General features: G+C 37.9%; 1 protein-coding gene across 5 annotated transcripts in view; it reads left to right on the top strand.

Moving 5' to 3' along the window:
* Positions 1-1,012: 1,012 nt before the first annotated feature.
* ppp1r9al.S (protein phosphatase 1 regulatory subunit 9A like S homeolog) overlaps positions 1,013-24,139 on the top strand; it is a 54,381-nt gene continuing 31,254 nt past the window's right edge. For 2 of the 5 annotated variants that reach the window (XM_018238863.2, XM_018238864.2), the window contains exons 1-4: positions 1,151-1,615; positions 4,011-5,747; positions 20,645-20,777; positions 21,065-21,185. In XM_018238863.2, coding sequence (XP_018094352.1) covers positions 4,188-5,747; positions 20,645-20,777; positions 21,065-21,185 — 1,814 coding nt within the window. In that variant the 5' untranslated portion in view covers positions 1,151-1,615; positions 4,011-4,187. The other 3 variants (XM_018238861.2, XM_018238860.2, XM_018238862.2) reach the window with 3 other exon arrangements.

The raw sequence follows: 24,139 nt of genomic DNA, 5'->3' as shown, positions 1-24,139 counted from the left end.
TTATTGATCCTTAATTCCTGTGGTTGGTTGTATGTGGAATTAGCACTGTTGTAACCTTGGGAGACCAGTTATTGTAATTGATAGAAATGGGGTGATTTTCTCTTTCTCCTCCAATGAATTTATTTGGCTACACTGATATTTAATCAGACCTCAGCTACCATCGAGTGGATAAATTGTAAGTCAATAAACGACGGTATCATCTGTTCCGTCTAATATAGCTTTCAAATGGGGGTCACTGACCCTTCTAACAAACAAATGCCTTGTAAGGCAACAACTTTATTGTTATTACTACTTTTTCTTGCTCATCTTTCTTTTCAGTCCTCTCCTATTCATATTCAAATCAGCGCATGGTTGCTATGGTAATTTGGACCCTAGCAACCAAGATCGCTGACATTTCAAACTGAAGGGCTGCTGAATAAAAAGCTAAATAACTCAAAAGCCACAAATAATAAATAAGTAAAACCAATTGCAAATTGTCTCAGAATATCACTCCCTGTATCATACTAACAACAGCTATTGCTTAAACTGCTGAGAAGTAGTAAGAATTCTAAAGTACAGATTCAGATTAACAGCAACAGATGAAGGAGCAGTTAGTGTGGTTCTTGTTTACCTAAAAATATCCCTTAACTAATGTGTGCTTGTTGTCTATATTCTGTTTTAAAGGCAATTATTTGTTAATAGGTTGCACAAAGACTTCGGCTTCCACAATAGATGGCCTTTAACATTGTAAACAAATAAGTTAGAGGCCTCAGTAATCAGCATGGCACTCCAATTGGCTGGGACTGCTTTCTACATTGGCAGGTGCCCTCTTGCCTCCTTCTAGCCCTGAAAAGCAGAAAAGAGGACTCATTTTGGGAACTTCAGCTGCCACAAAACATTAAGCAATGTAATATTGTAGCTGGACTGAAATAAACTCCTTTATCGATGCCTTTGCGGTTACTCCTGCCTGGAGAAGATAGGTAAGTAAGTCACTACGAACAGCGAACGTAAAGTAGTCCGCGCGTCCTCTGCGTGCTCGCCCCCGCCTTTTCCTCAGATCTGGGATAACAGGAAACGCGCCTTGGGAAACTACGAAGTCGAGACAGAACTTTGTCGAAGACCCTCCAATAAACTACAGCGGGAGCGCGCCTATTCGGATGTGAGTTGCTGATTGGTCAGTTCGGGGAGAGAGCGCGCTGAGCTCGCCTTCGGCGCGCTGTGAGTTATTTGGGAAGAGAGAGTAGGAAGAAGGAGACGAAGCCTGGCGGGGAGGCAGTGGGAGGAGGAGTAGAAGTGATGGTGGCTCGTCAAAGCGTAGTTGAAGCGAGTCTGATTCACAGCAATTTCTGTAGTCTATTACGTGTTCACTTGGCTTTCCCTCTGGGTGGAGGAGGGCCTTTTCCCGGCGAGTAGACGTGGCCGAGGGAGAGTGGAAGTTCAGGTACTTCTGTAAACTTTTCCCCGCGGACTGTGTCTGAGGCAGTGGAGTTGGAGTGAGGAGGAGGCGGCGTGCGGTGCTGCTGAGCTCTTTGTGCCTGAGAGGAGGCAGGGTGCCAGCAGGCAGCACTCACTAACTACATTCTTTGTCCAAGGAGGGAACGAGGGAGGGCGAAGAACAAACTCCATCTCCACACTGGTGAGCTTCTTATTTCTCTCATATATTAAAACCTTTTTTTTTTTTATCATTTATGTGGGGCTGTCTTGGATAGCTGCTTTTGCTCAGTAACACTATTTATTAAGAGTAAGCGGACAACTGCTGCACTGTCTCCCAGCAACTGGGGCTCTCACCTGCTTTTGCTCTTTATAAACTCTCACAGTGGCTTGTACCTGTCCAACATGTGGCCCTCAGACTGTTCACAAATGGGATCCGCCGACAGCTCCTTATTGTGCTTTATATATGTTGGTGGGCTGCAGATGTGGCGTATAATAGACATTGCTTAACGACCGCCTCCCAAACTTGTGGGATCACATTGCTTAGGCCATGTGCACTAGTTGCATCTATAAAGTGTATATTCCACTTGTACTTTTATATGTGCATCATGTGTTACAATCCACAGAGTAAATCATTAACGTGCAATTACACTACAAGGGTAATATAGGCAAAAGGAAGAGTTTTTTTTGTATTGTACTTGCCTTTACAGTAGCCATCGATGGGGGGGTATCCAGTGTCAGAGAGTGAACAGCAATCCGACTCTTTGCTAAGGAGATCCCTAAGCACAAGAATTTACAATCATAACTATGGTTTTAATCTTATATTCATATTTACCCATATAAAAAGCCTAAAGCTAGCCATAGACGCATAGATCTGGTCGTACGAATCGAGGATTCGTACCGTGTGTGGAGAGTCCCGACATTTTTCCTTCCGGCGGAGATTGGTCGATCGGACAGGTTAAAAGATTTCTGTCGGCTGCAGATAATATCTCTGCATGTATTGCCGATCGCACGATTTTCAGTTGGAGACTGTCGCTAGCTTTGGTTGGACATACCTTTCGTACGATTGCTGTCAGGGGCAGAACATCAGTTCTTTTGTACTTTATTTGATCGGAATGGTTAGTGCCAGGTCGGGAGATGGGGAGGCCTGATCGAACATTGATCCGTATGATCGGATCTTTTGCGTCTGTGGCCAGCTTAACTCTTTTAAGGTGATGCATACACATGCCTTTATGTTGAACTATTTTTAGTAAATAAGAGTTTTCCTGATTATTATTTTGAGCACAGCGTTAAAAGATTTCTGCTTCTTCTGAATGTCACACAGCATGTATACTAATATGTGCACAGAGCCAAGTTCTTCATTTCATACAAAAACCAGTCAAGCCATTTCTGTTATTCTGTATGAGCACAGGTGCCTGCATTCATTTGATTGGCTCATTAATGGGTGACTTCTGTGGGACGTGGGTTATGGGCAAAGTTTTCTTTTTTAGCCTTATAAAGTGCATTACTTTTTCTAGGACTCTTCAAAGTGGTTTAATGTTTCTAGGTGTAACTTAAATTTTTATTTGGCACAGGAATGAAAATGGACTTGGTTTCCAGAAAATGTGCTTTTATCTTGGGTTCATCTTTATGAGAGCATCCCATTTTTGTGTGTGACACTCAGTTTAATTATATAAATCCTAAACACTTTCCACACATTTTTGGATAAAATACATTTAACCATAGAATAGAAGGCAGCCACTCAATGAACAACTAAAAAAAATGCCTCTTAAGTAATAACTAAAAGGGAATTTCTATATTCATTCTTGCACTAGCATGAATGGTAGCAGACGCACAGAATGTGAAACGCTCTTTTTTGACTCTTCTGTTTTTATGCGCTTTAGTTTGGTATTGGACATTGAATGTCTGTCTTCTGTTTTGATGGTTTCATCGGTGCCCCTTGCTGAAGGCTCAGGGTGGTGCACTGGGGCCGTCCAGTCACTAAAGCGAGTTACAACATTCCAGTGTTCTCCATAGCAATTTTTTCTACCCGTGGGGGGGGGAAGTAGTCGTGCAAGTGGGGAAAATTGCACCACACCCTGCTTCACTTCACATAAGAGAAACTTTTCATAGGTGCTGTGCATACTGTCCTACCAAGGTCTGTAAAAAGTTGTCTATTATAACAGTTGATGCTGGGGCTGACTTTAAGGGGCATCAGGGAACAATGTGGGTGGAGTGCCTGGCCACTACATACTAGGGAGAACACAGCTTTTGTATGTTTATGGGAGATTCCATATATATGTTAATTACTTTCATCTTTCAAGCGTACCTGTAAGATACATTTCACCTTTGTTTTTTTTTTCTAAAATGTACCAGTTTACCCTACATAAATCTGTTTTTGATATTTGCAGCAGTAGTGTCAGCTTGAAACCACTTGTCGTTTTGTTTTTTGTTTTTTTTTTAAAACTGTGGTGCACTTTACTGTGCACTTTTTATAATTGGGTAGTAATTAACGTCTTCAATGCCAGGTCTGCTTATGTGTAAAACATATATGCAGCTGGGTATGAGCTCATGAAAAGTATTTCAATATATCATATATCTTTTAATTTTTTTTTTTGCAGATCGCATTTATGTGGCAATGATACTACTCATACCATTGAACCTGGAGGAGCTGATTCATTTCTTACTATTTCCCACAAACGCAACAGAGCACATTTTTATATGATTGAAGCCGTCCATTTTAAGTGGTAGTGACATTCAAAGTTTCTTCCAGGAAGCATTTTTAGCTTAAAGAAAAAATGATAAAAACAGAAGGGAAAGGGGATAGGACCCTGAGAAGTGCTTCACCGCACAGAAATGCATATAAGTCTGATTTCCATGCTATTAAGTGTTCATTTGATGGTGGAAAGCCTGAGATTTCACCAAAGCCTGTGTCTTTGAAGTTTAACACAAATGGAGGGCCAGCTGACATTACCCGAGGACGGGCCTCATATGGTAATAGGGTCCACAAGATCAAGAATATGTTTATGCAGATGAGCTCAACACCAAATGAAGTGCAGCATGAGCCCAAACTAATTAAGGCTGATTTTTCGTCTCTTCCAACCAATGCGTCTGTTGTAAGCGTACAAAAAAATAATGCATTTAATGCAAGTGGGGAGATTCCATCTCCTGAAAAGGTGATCAGGACAGGAGAGGAAGTGGACCTGGACAAAGTAACTTTAGCAGAAAAGTTTTCTGAAACTAGGAAACTCTTTGAAAAAAACGTTAATCACCAAAACACTTCTGACAGGTCTTCCCCAACTAAGGAAGAAAAGTTAATCAGCCAGCGACGGCATGGGTCACTGGACACAGAAAGTTCCAGTTCTGATCAGAGCCACTCCAGCTTATCCTCCACAATGACTAAGCTGACATCACCTTCATTTAAGAGTAAAGAAACAGAAGAAGTTTTGAATAACTTAAGTCAAAGATCAAATTCATCGACATCCTCTTCTCTTAATGCAGGGCCTATTTCAAGGAGACTGGAAAGTTTTCTTGTAGATAGTGATGGGGAAGAATCTAAGGACTTTATAAAAAATGGCCACCATTCGGAAGTGTCTTGCAGCCCTAGCGTACTACCTTTATCAGATGTGTCAGAAGTGACTGAAAAAGAAATTCATATCAGTTTTGGCAACAAACATACTAGCCCTTCTGAAAACCAAAACTTGGGGAAAAAATCAGACATAGAGGGGGAGGTACACAAAATTAGTAAGGAAATTCAGGATGACCAAGTCTTCCTTCCAAGTAACAGTCCACCATCAAACCAGACAGCTGATGATTCTTTTGTCCCTGCAACTGAAAAATCAGTTGCAGGAATGGTTAGGGCAGAGTTGGTAGTTTTGCAAAATGAGTCTTCAGAGAGTGACAATGAGGAACAGATTAAAAATGATGTATTTGAAGATATAAAACCTCTTGATGTGAAATCTTTTGATGCAATTCAAATTGTGGACATCTTGGTTAACCAGAACAATGAACAATTGTTTGAAAAAACTGCAGTGCCTCTAGATGAAAATATAAAACCAACAGAGGACATGGATGATGAAGGCAGTGAAGAAGAAGATGAAAGTGAGTTTGATGAACAAGTGGAGAAAAACAAAATCACGTATGGATATTCTAACAGTGCTCTTGGGATCGAAAATGCAGCTTTTGATGATGATAGGGAAACTGAAGTAGAGGACCAAGCTGGTGACTTCAAAGATGTATTGACCACTGAAAATGAGAATTATGGATTTAGTAGTGACTATGAAGAAATGCCGGGACTCTCTGAAGAGGAAGAGCTAGTACCTTCACGAAAGGTTAAATTCTCTACAGCTCCAATTAAGGTATGGGAAGTTCAGTACCGTTGAAAGCTCTTCTATCCTTTGCTTTTTTATTCTGTTAGCCAGACTACAGCAACATCGTATCGGAAATCAACTCTTTTCCAGGCAAGACTCTATTTCCCACAGTGCCTCACGTCTGTTATTCTTCTTTGCAGATGTTATTCTCAGAACATGCAAGGCACTGTGAAAACAGATGTCTTTACTGGAGGAGATCTGACTACTGATACAAAGCTGCAATAGTTTAAATAGTCTGGGAAAGGTGAGGAGGGAATTGACAAACTGCTTTCAATTGTAATTACTAAAAAGTTTAAAATGAATGGGAACATTTTAAGTTACTGTGCAGTTCTCACCTTGTGTGACTTTGTGGTTGGACCCTAGTCACTGTGAGTCATCCTCTTGACTGCTCCTCCTTAAAGGACCATAATATACATGGTATGGCCACCTTTTAGTTTGTTTGTTCAGTTCCTTTGACTTGACAGATCAGAATAGCAGGAAGTGAAGAGGTGCTGAGGCTCCACTTAACTTCCTTACCTAACGATTCATAATGTATAGCCCAACAGTGCGTTTGCAGATTTTCTAACCTGCCCAACCGATGAACCAACTAATACCCATGGTACATGGGGGGAAATTTACTAACCAGCCAAAGTTCGCCAGCGGCGGCTTCGCACCCATCTTTGCCATGCGAAAATTCTCGCAGACACCACTAATTTACTAAAATGCAAAGTTGCGTCCAGGGCGCTGAAGGCTGGCGAATGTTCCAAGAATCATACCAGATTTCTTTAGTATGATTTTCTTTACATGTATTCGTCCACGTTTGCACATCAACAGGTCAGGATAAATGAAAATGCACTATTTTTGCAATAACTGGAAGATGCCATCAGAGCTATAGCTAATGACCTTTTATTGTGTTCACAGCACCTTACTATTTACTTACTGTATTGTGGATTACAATGTGCACGTATTAATAACCCTGAAACATCCCTATCGTATAGGAATGTAATAAATGAAATCTAATTTTAGTTCTTAAAATGAAGAAATATATGAATGCACAAATATGGTTGCTAAGATTACAGTTGCTATAGAATTTTTAAAGTAGAAGTTGCTGCAAGCTTGGTAACAGAGACAAGTAACCATAGTTGTCACTGCGGGATCCCAACAACATCCCTGACTTTTCATTGTGGGTCTGAATAACACCGATTTTACAATCCTTTAATTAAAATATGTAAAACACAATATTCATATTACAATATGAGTATTTTTTATATTTATTGTAAATTTGCTTAGAACTAAAATCATTAGTCCAAATTAAACACTTATTGTTTATTTTCACATAGTTGATTGACTCTTCTCACAACCAGCTTTATGCTAGAGACCTGCACAAGTCTAAAACATGCACCCAACCAGGACTCGCTAAGCCTTAGCCTGACCCCATCCACTTAACTGCTTTGTCAAGCCTGTCGATTTCCACCAGATTCCCCACAGTGATCGGCACCCCAGGTGAAAGTGATTTCACGTTAACCGGAAGTGACATCACACCGATCAATTTTTACATTTAGAAGCATATATTGCCTTACTTTACCCTGGGAATCGCCGACCTGTAGCCCACCCTGCTTCAGCGGTTCAGGTACCTGCGGGCCACTCAAACAGTGGGCACAAGAAATATAATCCGGCCGAATCCAAATCCTATTGCGGGTATTCTGATGCAAGACTCTACCTTATGCCATTTAAGATGAAGCATCCAGCCATGCCAGTTTATCTCTTGTATTTGTCTAGCATGATCGTCCTTCTCAAAACTTTCCAGGTCAATACACAGAGTACCATTTTGCTTCTCATGAATGACATAGAATAGATAATATCCTTCACAAGTAACTGCAGAGCTGTGATTGTTGAGGGGTTTTTGGATAGCAAAAACTGGTAATCTACCATTGCTAATTAAGTTTTTACCAATCCAATCAGAGAAAACAAACCCATAGTAATACCTGGCATAACAGTGGGAAACTTTGATAAAATTAATTCAGTGATTGTAAAGAACATTGCATTCTAGCAGCACACAGATTGTAACCTAGAAGATATAGTTACTATGGTTACTTCCTTTTATTTTGCTTATATTTGTGCGTTTTGGGATACATCTACATTACATTACAGTGATTTAAAGGGGTCATCCACCTTGTAATTAACATTTAGTAAAAAGTGGACATTGGTAGTCGGCAACAGTTTGTAAACGGTCTTAATTTTGCAAATGTTTTTTTTTATATTCTTTAGAAGCTCTGCAGGGGAATTGCAGAAGCTATATGGTTGCTAGGGTTCAATGTAACCTAGCATCCAGCACTGGTTTGGGTGTGGGGAAAGGGCATAAAACATAATAGACAGATATATAATAATAAGTAACATAAAGAATAATTGTAGCCTCAACAGAGCAATCGGTCTTTGGCCCCCGGGTTTAATAAAAATCACATAGTAGATGCTGGTGCCTGCATGCTTCGTTCAGATTTAAGGATTTGAATAACATTTATAATATTCTTATTTTATCAGTACTGAGACGATCTATGCCAACCATATTTAGGACAATATACTTGTTTTTGTTATTTCAGAAACTATAAAGGTCACAATTTTAACCAAACATATGCAGTTTAATTTTTTGTGTACTAAGATTTATTAGCCAGTTCTTCAGAAACAGTACTCTTTAAATGGCTTTGTGTGTCCACTATGCTATTAGTGGCTTTAATACCACAAAAATAGCTACTTTTGTAATTAAATTGTCTATAAAACCAAAATATTGTGATACCCAGTCAATGTGGTATCATGTTAGGAGATGAGACATTCATGCATAGGACTGTAGTCTTTCTACTGTTTCTCATATCCATTTCATTTCAGAGGATTCCTGTGTTTTTACATTCCAGAATTTTGTCTTTGTATCCTAGAGCTTATTTGGATTTTTGGTGTGTTGCTTTGATCTGTTTAGTGAATAATTTCCAGAGCTACAGTTATGATGGTCATATGAAAATGTTTGGGAACCCCTCTCAGCCTGCATAATATTTTACTCCACTTTCAACAAAAAAGATAACCGTGGTATGTCTTTCATTTCCCATGAACATCTGAGTACTGGGGTGTTTTCTGAACAAAGATTTTTAGTGAAGCAGTATTCAGTTTGAAATTAAATCAAATGTGAAAAAATTTGGGCACCCTTGTAATTTTGCTAATTTGAATGCATGTAACTGCTCAACGCTGATTACTGGCAGCACCAAATTGGTTGCATTAGCTAGGGCACTTGTCGAGGGTCGGATGAATTCAACCCAGTATCAACAAATTCTCCAAGATAATGTTCAAGCATCAGTCTTGAACATTATCCTGGTGTTGCCCCTAGCCCACTTAAACAACTCTGGAAGATGAAGGAAAGTCGTTAACCAGTTGGGGGTGCCATATGCTAGGCACCCCCAAGGAGCGATTCTCTTCTGGCTTCTTCTTTCTTGTCGCAGGTGCGCATATGCATTAGAGTGAGAAGCCGAACTTTAACTAAAAATCCGGTTGTTTCATTCTACTGCGCATGTGTCTGCCCCGGGAAATTTGAAGCCAGAAGTGAATCGCTCCGTGGTACTTACTGGAATAACCACGGGCCGGTGCAGTTTTCTGATAGGAGCATCGGCCTGGGGTTTCAGGTAAGTAAATACATTCACTTGTCTGGCATAGTTATTGTGATCTTTGCAGATTGTTCCAAATCTGCATTGAATAACATGATCAGTGAAAGGAGTTCCGATCAGTGCTCAGTGTAAAGGAATGCCTTCTGTCATGCCTTGTGGATACAGAGTGTTTGTGTGACTTAATGGACCTCCTTTTTCAGGGTTTTTTCTCTTAAATCTCCGTAAAGTCTTCTTATGTAGTGAGTGGCAATTGTTATTAAGGCTTTTGTGTGGCTGTTTATGTATCTAGTTTTGTTTTCACTGTAGATAAAGGAAACCCAAAGGCCATATGCTGTATTTATCTTGTGAACTTTTAACACAAGTTCACAGAGTTTAGATCTCCTGTTGTAATAGTACTGTTGGTTGTTTGAACGGCACGCTTTTGTGGGCGAAAAAATGTTTTTAGTCATTTTGTTGACAGTTGAGATCTCTGGGGGAGTATAGTAGCACCAAAGTAAAATCTACATCTACAGTGGGTATGCTGCAAAAGTAATATATGGCAGATATCTAATCCAGATAATGGAGGGAATACCTCATCCAATAGGTCTACCACCATTAAAAACACAGTTAATAATAGATGTTTTTGAGAGCATTAAAATATATATACAAAAATAATTCAAACCATCTAAATCGGTAGAAAATAATTTATTGACTTGGACTTATCAGATCTGCATATCTACAAGAATCTAGCAAAAGTATGCTATTGCAATATACTTAGTGAAATATTTGCTTTTGGATTGGTACATATAGGGGCTGATTTATTAATCTTCTACATTTGTGTGTTTTCTGAAAAAGAAAATGTAATTCTTGTCCACTAAACCCTATTGAGATGAAGTTATTAGAAATTGTGTGGAACACGTCATCTACAGAAAGGCAGAACACAATTTTATTTCTAAATAGGATGTAATTGTGGTAAAACATGGTCAAGAATGTCCCATAGCATGGAGCTTGCTATCTTATTTTCTTCATATTCATCATGTCATCAGGCATGTAAAACATAAGTCATAACTTTCTGGTTTCTAGGTATATTGATTCCATGAAGTAGATGCAGATGATAAAGGCAAATTTGGCCATATTACAGCAGTTTTTTTCAGGACTCACATTTGATTCCGTATACGGCCAAATCATTTTTGGAGGATTTGTATTAATCTACATGGTTGCATAGTTAAATCGGGTTGCAAAGGGACCAAAGTCCATCAAGTTCAACCCTTACAAATTAAACCCAGCATCCATACACACAAACACACCGACACCTCCATACCCTCACTCTATTTATTAATGGTGGAGTTTCTCTCTGGTTGATTTTTAAAGGGCAAAAAAATCTGAATTTTAAAAGTAAAAAAACCGTTGGAGATTTTTTGTTCTCTAAAGCTGATAAAAATTTGAATCTGAAAATTCTACAACTAAGACCTGTCAAAATCATGTATAAGTCAATGGCAGATGGTCCCTTTAACCTTTGGAACATGTTTTTTTATCTTCAGGATTCTCAAGAGTTTCGGGCTGTTTGTGCTGTTTTTTGTTTGATAATCCGATAGATCCATTTTTTTCGTGTGACAAAAAAGCTGGAAGGATTCAAAATGACGCTTAATTTTGTTTCAATAATTTTTTCGCATGCAAATTTGTTGAGATCTTTTTATCCGTTAATAAATGGGATTTAGGTTTGGGAGTTTGGTCAAAATTTTATTTTGCCAAAAAGTGGAAAAAAAAAGTCATTTTAGTAATTAACCCCCTAATTGAAGATTTTAGTATTACAATAGCCTTGGATATTATACTTATCCAAGAAAACATCCCAGCCTCCCCTTAAAAGCATTAACAGAATCCGCCATCACAACATCACCTGGCAGGGCATCCCACAACCTCACTGTGAAGAACTACCTTCTCTTTATGGGAAAAAAATATCCCCAGCTATTTGTCTATAATGTCCTCACAATTTGTCTTGCTCGTTTATTGCGGATGCAACGTTTCGGGGCGTGACCCCTTTTTTGAGAAAGGGGTCACGCCCCGAAACGTTGCATCCGCAATAAACGAGCAAGGTTTTACCTGCTGGAATTACCCATGTTGTGCCGGTGTGTCCTATTTCTACGTTGTTTCTGAGGTTGCACATTCCCTCTAGCATCGAGCACCTGGGGATCGCTGAAGTCTGGACGGCCAGGGTGTGCGAGTGTAAGTCTTTCTTCTCACAATTTGTCTTCCATCTTTCTAACCAGTTTATTTGCACGTCTCTCCAGCTCATTTATATCTCTCTTAAGAATTTGAGCCCTACAAAAAAACTACACTGCATACTCCAGGTGAGGCGTTACCAGGGACATATAAAGAGACAAAATTATGTTTTTAATGTAATTTTGTTAATGAGTTAATGCCCTGGTGTGTTTGCTACTGAAACACTAATATCATTTATGTAAATCAACTGCTGTGTAGCCATAGGGGCAGCCATTCAAGCTGGAAAAGGAGAAAAGGCACAGGATACATAGTAGATAACAGATAAGCTCTGTAGTATACAATGAGATTCTTCAGGACTTATCGTCTATATTGTATCCTATGCTTGAAGGGCTGCCCCCATGGCTACACAACAGCTGGTTTATATAAACTATAATTGTATTTCTAAAGCTAACACTCCAGTTTTACCAGTGGCTGGCATCCATTCATTATATTGTCATTCCTTTAAAACACTTTAATTTTTTAGTGTTACTGCTCCTTTAAAACCCATTTGAAAGGTTTCCTACCACTATTGTCAGACTTACAGGCCTGTAGTGTTGAAGCTGAGAATGTGATCCCTTTTTGAATATTGGCACCACATTAGTAATTGGCAAGCCTGTCTGCACCATGCCAGACGTTAATCCTGAAAAATTTAAGTAAAGAGTTTTAGCAATTACAGAGCTAAGCTCGATTAGTACCCTGGCATGAATACCATCCAGTCCCGGACCTTTGGTTATCTTAAAATGTTCTAGTCTCTTTTGAATTTCCTCATGTGTGAACCATGCATCATTAGTTGTATTACATGTATGGGACCTGTTTTTTTAGAATGCTTGGAGCCTGGGGCTTTCTGGATAACTGATCACAAGGGCTGTCACATGGAGTGATGAGCTAAATAGTAATACAAGGTGTTGCAACATGGCCCTGTTCACTGCCAAGACAACTCCATGATCGATTTTGTCGCGATCCGATGCGCTGCGACAGAACGTGGATCAACGCTGCGACACCATGTGACAATTCTATCTCTTACCTTATTTTTGTCGCATGCGCCAAGTCGCATGCGTTTTGTCTCAGCACGTCGGATCACGACAAAATTGCTCGTGGAGTCCTACCCTTAAGCAACAATTTCCAAGCTGAATTATTCAAAATTTCTTAATTCTTCAGTTACTGTGGCCAGGATTTATAATGTGTGGCCAAGGCTCTTCTGTCTATAATGATGGTTTATTATAGAGGGGTCTTGGTAATAACTTTATGGGGGTCTGTATGCTGTTCTAGAACAATGGAAAAAAACAATTATATACAGCAAATTCATATTAGACCTATTAATATCCCCCATCCACAAGTTTGGTTACCAGCTCCTCAGCTAGGGAACCTAGGATTTAAACCTTTGTATGTTTATTTCCTTTTTAAATGGTTTTCTACATCCGTTCTCAAAAATGATTTAGAGGACATCTGTGCAGTCCCTCTCACCCCCCCCTGTTTCATTTGGTACTTGCAGTAGCAGACTTTCTGAAAGAAGAACATCATTTGGGATTTGCTTGGCTTCTCTTACTAAGAAGCTTTTGGGAATGAAAGAGAGCCATTGTGTACTGTGACTGGGATATTTCTTAGCAACTACACAAATTCTTCTGAGGAAAAACCAGCAATAGCTTATATCATTTTTTTTTAATACTGCTTTATCAAAATGTGACCGGTTTTCAAATAAAAGAAATAATTTTTTCTTTTAAGTCTACAAATTTTTTTTTTTTTCTTAGACATGCATTACTAATGATACTGACTATAATTTTTAGATGGTGGCAAAATATCAGCTTGTGAAGAACAAAGGCTTATGTCATGCAAATAGTGTTGCATTATAGCATGTACCCAGAGAGCTGTTGTCTAAAATTGGACTGTCAACCCTTCGTTATGAAAACTGGAGGCATGGCTAAGGGGGGCAATCTGACATTATTGGGTACCCATTCAAATGAGAACAGACATTCTTGGAAATATATAGACACGTGCTTCAGAGGCAAGTCTCGAAATGATGCAAGGATAGGTATTAAAATTCACTAAACACTTTGGGACTTGTTTATAAACATTGCAGTTGCCAATCTTAGCCTCTTTGGATCTAGACTTGAATAGTATACTTCAAGCTGGAAAATAGTGCAGTTAATTGGTGTGCTTAGTTGTTATTGGTAACTGCCAGCTATGTTCATAAATAAGCGCTACTATTGCAATACAGCTTGAACTTCCAGTTGTATACTTGAGCGTGTGTGTGTGTGTGTATACACACACACACAGTATTTGTGTGGATTTATATTCTTTATCAATGTTTCCCTTCTAAATATGCTGCTGTGACACATTTATTTGGTTTATACAAAGCTTAGGTCTATCTGCAGGAATTGCATGTGAGGGCCCAACCCTCAGAACTGATTGAGAAGAAAACATAAACAACACAGGAGGAAGAAAAATGCTGGATATATAGCAAGCAGTGTATTTTCTAACCCAATTTAAACTGTAAATTTTCACAACCTAATCTGTAATCTGGTAGTTTTATGTCCGTAATTCAATGGAGCAACTAGTCTAGAGTCATGTGTAGACTGACTGTGAACGATAAAGCTGCAGTTCTAGCCATACACTGGCCTATCATGTATCGTAACCAGCCAACCAACTGGCCCATGGGCTAAACAGATGGAATTTTTATTTTTCTGTTAATTGGGAGGCTCCCTTGTACTTCCATGTTGGCTAGTGTATGGTGCATATAGTATTTTCAAACCTGGCCAGTTGAAGTATCCTATACCTATAGTATCTTTTTATGTCATTTACCTTTTACTTTTACATTTTTCATATTTAATTCAGAGCTATTGAAAGCCTTTATTTGTCTAATTGGAAAATATACCATCATCTATCATGTGCTGATCGAGATCTGACTAAAATAGTTTCATTAATTAATCTGCTGCTGTATGTTTTTTTTGTTTTTTTGGTTTGTGGGGTTCTTCCATGGTTTAGATTACTTGATACCATGAATTTAAGCTTATAGATATTGCAAACCATATTAAGCTAATCAAGTACTGTTAGGCTACTGCTACAGAGTCTTAGGGCAGAGACACACGCTGCTATTTCGGGATATTAGTCGCCCAGTGACAAATTGCTTCTTCTTCGGACGACTAATCTCCCCGTACTGCCTTCCCGCTGGCTAGAATGTAAATCGCCGGTGGGATGGCAATCGGAACACTTCGTTTTGCGAAGTCGCCCAAAGTCGAAAGCCTAAGCGGTCCAAGTGCCATCCCGCCAGCGATTGACATTCTAGCCGGCTAAAAGGCAGTTTGTGGAGATTAGTCGCCCGAAGATGAATCGATTTGTTGCTGGCCGACTAATCTCCGGAAATAGCAGCATGTGTCTCTGCCCTTAGGGAGAACTGCATATGTCAGAAACCCCACCCATACCCACTTCTCATTCAAAAGAACAGTAAGTGCATTTCTAACCAGAATCTGAATGCCCCTGACACATCTAGTGTAGACTGGGTGGTTCCAGGCCTATTTAATGGAAATAGTGACGCATAAAATACAACATTTTTATCCTATCTTTCAGAGGCCTTCATTCTTCTGCTTCTTGTTATATATCAGATCTCATCACTTTGTATACTCGTTCTCAGCTCAGGACAATCTACTGATCGTACAGCTCATAATGTCGCTCATAAAACCTTTCACTGATTGCACCCCGCCTAACACTTTTCTCTAAGCTCCTTAAAAGCCACCTACTAGATGAAGCACTTCGCTAGTTTTTTTCTGCAGCAATGCATTTTTATCCTATGCACTTATGCCCCTTTCCTAATGTTCTCCTTTTCCTAATAGATTGTAAGCTTCTTGGGGCAGGAATGCACTGTTTAAAATTGTGGTGCAATATAAATGAATAAATACATAACAAAAGGCATTTTAACTGTGCCTACTCTGATGAACTGATGAATTCTAGTCACATGAATGCATTGATGCACGGAATCCTAGCCTTGACCTGGGTTTTGTAGGGTTCCCTTAGCAAATTGCATTTGTATCCACCTCTGACACTTTCCAATTGGATGTAAACCTCATGAACTGGGAGTGATGCCGTTCTAACCCAAAATTGCATCCATCCAAATGTGCAAGTAATTTGCCAAAACTGATGCTAAATTGTTTTTATATTTGGCGCAATAGATTCAACAGAACACGCACCAGCATATTAGGCTGATTATCTGTGAAAAAACACAGTATTGTGGGTAACAAAACATGGCATTTGCACTGAAAATTGTACTTCACCCTTAGTGAAGTGTTCCTGCAATTTTTTTCAAGTAAAGTGACAAAATATCAATTGTCAACATGGGGGATAAATTTAAAATTCACAGAATTGCCCCCTTTAAATAAAACCTTTTGATTTTTGCACAAGCTTTGTTTTTGTGTTGCATTAGAGGTTGCAATTTCATGTATTTATATAGTTTACAAGTACTATACATCTGTTTACATTGCCTCAACTAAGCCTTCTTATATTTATCCCTCTCATTGTTAATCCACAGACATTCCAAGCAGTAAATATTTGTGAGCCATTCATATAAAGGCTATTTGAGCTTGTTTTGTTCCATGGAACAAACTCTAATCCTGAGCATTTATCTGAAATCACTGTCATTAAGACTTGTTTTCTAGAAAGGAAATAGAATTAGTTGGTGTGCCAAAATCTAGCCCCCCCCCATTCATGCACAAAAATTGCCAATAACTTTAAAACTAATAAAGCTACACACTAGGATCCAAAAGACACCACGTTATTTTTAGCTTAAAACAGTGACGGTGTCTGTAACTTGCCATTGATTAATGCATCGTATGCCTCTGTAGAATCTGTTTTTAAAATGTACACAGCGCAAAACAAACCTTGAAAGTATGTTTTTTTTTTTGTTTTTTTTACTTTTAAGCAAATTGCATGTTTTATCCTCTTATTTATTTGTTGTGTAATAGCTTATTAAAGCTCAGAGGAGAGTGGCCCTTTTTAGTGGATTGATTTTTTATTTTTTGGAAAGATTTGTAACATAATATTTTAGAAACACGGGCCTATAGGGTAAGGGCTATGGTTGCCACCTTTATTTGTTTTAAATTGTAATTACAAGTATGGGACCTGTTATCCAGAATGCTCGGGACCTGGGGTTTTCCAGATAACGGATCTTTCTGTAATTTGTATCTTCATACCTCAAGTCTATTAGAAAATCATGTAAACATTAAATAAACCCAAAAAGCTGATTTTGTTTCCAATAAGGATTAATTATATCTTGGTTTGGATCAAGTACAAGCTACTTTTTTATTATTACAGGGAAAAAGGAAATAATTTTTAAAAATTTGGATTATTTCATTATAATGGAGTCTATGGGAGACAGCCATTCCATAATTCAGAACTTTCTGCATAATGGTTTTTACAGATAACGGATCCCATACCTGTATTACTTTTCAAAATAAACAAAGAATCAAAATATCAGGGCATCGTTATTGATATCAAAACAATATTCTATATAAGAAATAGCCACATTATCTTTGGGCAGTGGCATAAATAATGAAATATATACAGTATATGTTTTGCTGTTGACATTTAGGGCAAATAGATATAGCTGTGGAGTTACAGATTTTCTCATATTTTATTGTTTTCTAGATGAAGGTGGCAATAGACGTTAAGATTTTAAAAGATCTTTTAGTTATCGTAAGACTAAGCTTATCTTGCAAACAATTGGACAATGGATAGATTTTATTATATATGATGGAATTTTCTAACCTGACCGATTTTCTGATCAAGCTAACCTTGTAAGTTAAATAGAAAAAGAAAAGGTGAATGTTGATCATTAGAACTATGCTATTTAAATAATACTCTTCCAAGTTACAATTGTGCCTCTAAAGTTTCTTTTAATGTCTATGCATGTTATTGCATTTTTTTGTAGAGGGAAGTGATAATGTGTTTCTATATGAAGATTTCTCAGATATCCATTCTATTCTATATATTGTAATGGATGCTTGGTCATCCAAAAATTGAACACATCAGTTTGCATAGGAAAACGTAGTTTAGTATGTAGGGTACGATATTTAGAGAAAATTGTGAACGGAAAAAAAACTGTACCCATTATATTGAGTGCAATTTATCCACGTTTTACGTTTGGATTTGATAGATTTTAATAGTGATGGGGAGTTTGATTAGTAGAGATAAGTCTGGCAATTGAACGACTGGACTTGGTACATCCTCTATTTAATAGTGGTTAAAAACTTTTCTCTTCATTAGTTGATTACATCAAAATAAATGAACTTGTACAGTTTGGATTCCATTTGGCTGAAAACCATGAGTCTTGCATAACAAACAAAATCCTGGATTTGGTGCACCCCAGTTTGTAAGAATTTTGTACCATTATCTAGATTTTCTGGATTTTTGAGATTCTGCAAGCCTTTTCTTTCAATTCCTGAAAAAAAGGAGGGGTATCTTAAAGAGATACTGACACCTGAAATTGAACTTTTTTTTACATCTATTATAATATTGGCTTTGCAAACTACTTCTAACTTTGCCATAAAGTATTTGCATGATGCTTTTACATTACCTGTCTGATCCCCCATGTTCCTGTATGAGGGGGCTGCCATATTTGTGCAGCAGGAGTCCGTTAGCATTAGAAACTGTAACTAACTGGCTGAGATGGGACAGTCAGGTTGGCAAAGTCAGAGTGTCAGAGAGTCAGGCTTAGGAACTTCAACTAACAATTATATACAAAAAACAAACCTCTCAGCAGAAAATGATCAACATGACCTATAGGTAACATTTAATGTACATTCATATGCTAAAATTTATTTTTTAGTGTCAGTATCACTTTAATGCATAGGCTGGAGCCCCAGAACATTAAACTGTGTTCAGGAGAATATTTTTTAGCGCTGACACGACAACAGTGTAGCAGTCGCCCCACCCCAGACTGATCATTTCAGATGAAAACAGCATTCCTACCTAGGACTGGAAAGGTGATTGCAAAACTATTCAGGATTTCCGCATTCCTCTTGATCTTTCACTGAAAAAACAAACACGTGGAATTGTTCTAAAAGAAGAGACTGTTTTCTTAATCTGTTGCTGAGCATCTTCTGTTTATTCAGGTAAATGTTGTCTGAACTCCTCATTGATACAGTGCAAGAGTTTAGCTGCAGAATGTTCGTCATTTATATTTAGTCATAGACACCTAAATGACAGGTTTGGAAATACAGTGGTTTGTGAAAAGCCTAATATTTCAGCACTTAACAGGGTGTCTAATACTTATACTGCCTAAACATCCTTTTAAAATAACAAACGACCCTCTACATATTTCCACCTCCAGCTCTGTTCAGTTTGCATGCTTTTATAGTTATAACCCGTACACAAACAACATCAGCATAAGATAAATCATTTGGCTTGCAAGTCTAAAGTGTATTTATGTGTTGCAAAACCAATATCTCATGGTTCTTAGGCATGTACCTTCCATAAACTACATAATTATATTTAGAGAATGTTTAAATGTTTTATTTTTTTCCTCTATAATTAACAAATGAACAAAAGCAGAACATGATATAGATGCAGTTTGTAGTAGTGCATGGTTCCCAGTGGTCCAGTTTTTGCAGAATAGTCAATTCACCACAGACCCGAAAAAGTAGTGGGGCTTGGTGAGAAAGACAGAATGGGGAAATCATCATTATTATTAATAATAATGATAATTATAATAACATATATTTATAAAATGCCAGCATGTTCCTCAGAATTGTACTGTAAATGGGAAAAGTGCCAATAACCACTAAAGAGGGCCCTGTCCAAAAGAGCTTACAATCTAAAAGAAGAGCTTGTGACCTGGTGTGGGACGGTGTAAATTGTCCCTTATTTGATCACTTCATGTATGCAAGTATACCTTCTATCTATAGACATGTGAAATTCACACAACTATTGTATTACAACTAATACATTAGCCGTACTGAAAACAACCAGTGAATCTGAAAACCCCTAAATCTTCATGCAGCCTGGACTTCAGTTTCCTTTTTTTCTTCTTCTTTATTTTTTGCTATGCAGTGTATGGTATTAAAGTTATTTCTAAGGTATCTTAACTTGACCGCATTCAATTTCCTGACCCCACTAACCCCAGGCTGTGCAGTTTAGAAATAATAATATTTGGCTTACTACATATTTGAAATTTTCATGGAATACCTTCTGTATAAAAGTGTGACTTCAACTATTGCATTTCATGTGGTCTGTTCTCCACACTTGGCCTTATCTACCATGGCCTTATCTATCAGAAACTAAAAGTAGGGCACCAGATGAATTCCTAAAACCTGTAGAACAGGAGGTAGGCTGTCTACAGTCTTTAAAATCAATATAGTAGTACCGTTAAAACAGCCCACTTTCCTTTTTGTAAAGTTGTTGATTTCAGAACGATATTGAACTGTGTTTGTGGCTCCGTAATGTGCAAACATGTACAACATCAACACTTTACACTGATCTATGATGCCATCATCTAACCACTACTAACATACAGTATGTTACCCGTGACTTGCTGTAACACTGTACTGTTGTTGACCCTCATTCCTCAACTGTCATAACACTGCTGCTTGTTTTGACTTTTAGGGTTTGTTGGGAAAATGCAAAAATAAAAACCTATTACCTATTTTTGTGAACTTAATACATTTTAAACATAATGAATGAAAGGTGACTTTGTATAAGCTTCTTGGCCCGTGTATGAAGGGTTCCCAACAGCCTGCCCAATTAATATCTGGCCAAAATTTGTCTGGATATCAGAACCCATAGTCTGCATAGGTCTATATTAGGATATAATATTTGTTCCTGTTGGGCCCAACCTTGCCAGATGAGCAAATCTGTCATTTTATTGTCCCTTCCTTTATGTAATAGGCTGTAAATTCATTTTGTAACTGTTTATTAGGCTTGACAAAATAGCATTTTAGTCCATGATGTGAAAAGTGTACACATATTTGCACAAAAACTTTGCACACCAATTAAAGTAGTTCTCAATCCTGAGTCTCTTTTATTTCATATTACATACAGGTTTTCAGTACATTTTCAAATGAAGATTACGACCGACGTAATGAAGAGGTAGATCCAGTTGCTGCCTCTGCAGAATACGAGTTGGAGAAGAGGGTAGAAAAAATGGACGTTTTTCCAGTAGAAATTGAAAAAGGTCTGTTCCCACTTATCATTTCTTTTGTGAAATTTTAGAATCTGTTGAGTGTATAAACATTTGTTTACATATGACACAGGGTAGGTCATTTAGTTTAATGTGCTTTGGTAAAATGCGTTAAAAGTATAATGAGCAGAAGTCAATACTCATTTGTTGAATGGCTGAGCTGTGTCAGTTGACATTAATTACAATGTTGGTGCATGCATTTTATTGTCTCATTGTGCCTTTGTAACTTAATTTCTAAAACCTTTGCTTTTGTTCATTTTTTTGTGTCTCTTTCTCATCAGGTGACAGTGGCCTTGGCATTAGTATAATTGGTATGGGTGTTGGCGCAGATCAGGGCTTGGAGAAGTTGGGAATATTCGTGAAAACTATTACTGAAGGTGGGGCAGCTCAGAGAGATGGCCGGTAAGTTATCAATACATTTAAAACCATTCCAATACAATACATTCTCTTTGGTTTGGTATCATATGAGTAAAACAGTATTTTTGTTTTCTTAATGTTAAGGGGTAACTCTGGGAGTTATGATTTGTGTTCTGATCTATATAGGCTAACTTAAAGGAATACTGTCATGGGATTTTCAAAATGAATCAGTTAATAGTCCTGCTCCAGCAGAATTCTGCACTGAAATCCATTTCTCAAAACAGCAAACAGATTTTTTTATATTCAATTTTGAAATCTGACATGGGGCTGGACATTTTGTCAATTTCCCAGCTGCCCCTGGTCATGTGATTTGTGCCTGCACTTTAGGAGAGAAATGCTTTCTGGCAGGCTGCTGTTTTTCCTTCTCAATGTAACTGAATGTGTCTCAGTGAGACATGGGGGGGAAAAGGGGTGGGGGTGATATCACTCCAACTTGTAGTAAAGAGTGATTGAAGTTTATCAGAGCACAAGTCACATGACTTGGGGCAGCTGGGAATTTGACAATATGTCTAGCCCCATGTCAGATTTCAAAATTGAATATAAAAAAATCTGTTTGCTCTTTTGAGAAATGGATTTCAGTGCAGAATTCTGCTGGATAAGGACTATTAACTGATTCATTTTGAAAATCCCATGACAGTATTCCTTTAAGTTAGCCTATATAGATCTGATTCATTTTGAAAATTTTTTTTTTCCCATGACAGTATCCCTTTAATATATAGTCTTAACTAAAGTTGATGGAGATATTCATTCATCTAGATGCAATATACAGTATCTAGTATAAGTATGGAACCTGATATCCAGACTGCTTGGGACCAGGGCTTTTCCAGATAACTTATCTTTCTGTAATTTGGAACTCTACTAGAAAATTTTTCTCTCCCTGAGAGTGGTGTTAATGTTGACGATTTCCCTGTAACTCTAGCTAAGACCGCAACATGTGCAGATGGTGTGTGCAAGAGGAGTACCTGGACCGTGTGAGTGGCACACTTCTACTAAGTTGCTGCTCATAGATCCTCTCTTTTCCTCTGCCCCATTTCACAACACAGCGTCCGCCCAGCTGACGCTAATGTCGCTGGACGCGGCCGCAGCGGGGGCCCGGGAAATAACCTTGGAGGGCCATATCCGGACGGTAGTTTGACAACCCCAGCTCTAGTGTCTGTCTGACAGCTCAGCGATCAGGAATATTCTGAACTGTTACAATTTGCTACATTTAGTTGATACAATTAGTTGATACATTTCTCAGCAGTATCTGTCGAATATTAGCAACTATTGTATCAATTCTAACAGCTGCCTTTAATGAAACTCAGATTCTACTCAGCAGGGCCAAAGATAACAAATGTATCAACTAAATGTCTCAATTTAAACAGTTTGAGTTGGCGACCCCCCTCCCAGAGCTGCTTTAGAAGGTAAAACTTTACACTGTAATATTAGAAAAACGGTTACAAATAGAAAGTGATTGGAAAGTGTTTATTTCTGATGAACAATCTGAAACCAACTGAACTGAAAAAAGTATTTGAAGGTGAACAACCCATTTAAGGGGGTGTCCTAAGATTTTACTTGATCGTGATTATTTTGCTTCTACTTATAGAGTATCTTTTGGTTTTAACAAGGCACTTGTTTTTAACGATTTTTGCTTTTTACTTTAAATACCCTTTTCATTGTCAAAAATTACATATCCCATGAAATTTTAAGGATTATGTATTTGTACATACCTGCAAGCAAGAAAATCTTTGTAAAAATAAAATCCTAGACAAAGTGTGTCCTGATCTTCAAATATGTTACAATAATAGATGCAAAATTACACAGAAAACACTCAGGATCATTTACAAACATTGGGCAGATTTGCAAATGGGCAGCTACAAACGGCAACCACTCAGGGATTTGCATGTTTTAACCTACTGAAAAATTAGATTGGTTTTCATGGGTTACTGCCCAGTTTTGATATTGTCTAATACTTCATTTTTGTGTGCCACAATTAGTAAAATCTGTGGGGTGGACACTCGTGTACCAAAGTATAAGCCCATAAATGTTAGTTTCTGCTTATATAATGCCAATTGCCTGTAGCAGTCGTGTGCTAGTGGTATTTAAAGGGTTTAACTTTCAGAGTCTAGGTTGTAAAAATTATGGCATTAAGGAAAAGATTTGGGGGTAATGCCCACTCAAATTTGCTATCCTGGATATACCTGGAAGCCCAACGTGAAGGTCATTTAGGGTGATATTTGGAGTGAAAACAAATTTGCTGGCTGATATTCTTGGAACTGTGATTGAATGGCTCATAATATGTAGATTGTTCCCCAGAAATAAAGGCTTTTTTCAATTACTTTTCATTATTTATTTTTTACTGTTTTTTCCAAAATCTAAGTTTAAAGTTGAATGTTTGTGTCTCTGGGGTTTCAGACTGGCAGTTCAGTAATTCAGGTGCAGACTCTGAACTGTCACAATTTTGCAACATTTAGTTGATCTATTTCTCAGCAGCATCTCTGGAGTATTAGCAACTATTGTATCGATTCTAACAGGAAACCCAGAGATTCTGCTCAGCAGGGACAAAGATAAGAAATGTTTTAACTAAATGTATCCATTTAGAACAGTTTACAAGGTCGGCGACCCCCCCCCTCCCATAGCTGATTCAGAAGGTGAAAAATGACACTTTACACTTCAATATTAGAAAAACTGTCACACATAGAAAATAGAAAGTCATCGGAAAAAGTCGTTATTTCTGGTGATGTATCTGAAAACAACTAGTTGTTTGAAGGTGAACCAACCCTTTAAATGTTTAATTATCAGATATGAGTTGAAAGACACTAAGTTTGGTTAATAAGTCTGCTCTTAAAGTGATGCTGTCACTAAAAAACTATCTTCAGAAAATTAATGTACATAAAATCTTACCTATAGGTCATATTTATCATTTTTCACTGATAGGCCTGCTGTTGTAAGTCATTGTT

Source organism: Xenopus laevis, chromosome 9_10S (genome assembly GCF_017654675.1).
Source record: "Xenopus laevis strain J_2021 chromosome 9_10S, Xenopus_laevis_v10.1, whole genome shotgun sequence".
Classification (NCBI taxonomy): domain Eukaryota; kingdom Metazoa; phylum Chordata; class Amphibia; order Anura; family Pipidae; genus Xenopus; species Xenopus laevis.
This window is presented reverse-complemented; position numbering and strand designations above follow the sequence as displayed.